The sequence below is a fragment of the Buceros rhinoceros genome, unplaced genomic scaffold (assembly GCF_000710305.1).
Source record: "Buceros rhinoceros silvestris isolate BGI_N320 unplaced genomic scaffold, ASM71030v1 scaffold19962, whole genome shotgun sequence".
In the NCBI taxonomy this organism is placed as follows: Eukaryota; Metazoa; Chordata; class Aves; order Bucerotiformes; family Bucerotidae; genus Buceros; species Buceros rhinoceros.
Genome location: NW_010397383.1, coordinates 2425 through 3755, shown reverse-complemented (window position 1 = coordinate 3755; position 1331 = coordinate 2425). Strand labels below are relative to the sequence as shown.

Below are 1331 nucleotides of genomic sequence, written 5' to 3'. Positions count from 1 at the left end.
CGTGAGGGAGAGGGCTCCTCAAAGGAGCACCTGCTCCTGGCAGCCACACACCGGGAGCTCCCACGCTTTTCTCCCCGACTCCCCTCGCCCCAGACACGGAAAGGTGTTAACTGTCCGTCAAAGCACCGCGTCCCGACCGGCCTGGGAAAAGGATATTCCTCCTCATCCGTCACGTTGGCGTACTGGGCCAGCAGGGCGGCTTTCCTCTGTTTCTCCTCCTGGGAGACCTCCTTGGGCTTCACCACGATCCTGGCCTGCTTCTCCATCATGCTGGCAAGGGCCTGGACCTCATCTGGTGAGGGGAAGAGGCAGGGCCACAGTCAGGCCCTGCAGACCTGGCGGCAAAGGCCCTGCTGAGAGGCCACGTGCTGCCTCCCACACCTGCCGTCCCCGAGAGCCCCATCCACCGTCCCAGGGAGGCAGCTGGGGCCGCCAAGCTCACCCCAAACCACCACCCACCCTCCTCCCACAGCCTGCTGGGGAATTCAGACCGAGGCCTGAGGGAGCAGGAGCCACCGAGGGGACGGAACCCCTGCGCTGCATCCAGGCGCTGCTTGTCCTGGAGCGAGTGAACCGCTGACATCAGGGAGACTCCGGCCAGTGACAGCCCAGTTTACTCCAAACCGCGTTATCGCCCGGCTGCTGTAACCACTCCCTAAAACCACTTTAAAGAGAAACTCTGGGACGTGAAGTGACGGATCAGCTGGATCCTCTTCCCCTTCCACCCACCTCCAGCGGATTCACCTCTGAACTCTGAAGTTTGGCCTGTTTTTAAAATGACTTTGGGTGTTTGACCCCAATTTTTGATAGTTTGTTAATAACTTCTCCTCAGGATTCGGTCACTCTCATCAGAAAGCGGCTCCACTGGGGGTTTATCCGCTGATGGAATCATGCTGCTATAATTAAACCCTTGGGTGTCTATCGTAACCGCTCCCTTCTTTCTGTGACAAGGAAAAAAACCCCTGCAGGCAACGAACAGAGTGAGCAGGAGCCGGGCAGCAGCTCCAGCACTTCCAAAACGGGGGGTTTATTTAATTTAGGGCATAACTCGTCCGCGGTCCAAGGCCGAGGATGGACTTAGCAAATTTTCAGGGAAAGCCACCAACTGCTGCGAGGTTCAGCTGCCTCCTCTGTAAAGGGGGGCGGGGGGCGGCGATAGCTGTGACCCAGATTTAGCCAAGCAAAGCACCGCCGGGGCTTCCCGGGAGAGGTCAGCCCACGACAACGGTCTGTCTGCAGCCAGAGCCCACAAAAACCCAAAAAGCCAACACGCAGCAGGGTATCGCCAGGAGCGATGTCGCGCCGTCACGGCTGGGAGACGATGAACTGAT

General features: G+C 58.8%; 1 protein-coding gene across 1 annotated transcript in view; it reads right to left on the bottom strand.

Annotated features, from left to right (window-relative positions):
* CCDC43 (coiled-coil domain containing 43) overlaps nt 1–1331 on the bottom strand; it is a gene marked incomplete at its 5' end in the record, with an annotated part of 4575 nt that overhangs the window by 2033 nt on the left and 1211 nt on the right. The window contains one exon of the mRNA XM_010146242.1: nt 157–292. Coding sequence (XP_010144544.1) covers nt 157–292 — 136 coding nt within the window. The remainder of the gene's footprint in view (nt 1–156; nt 293–1331) is intronic.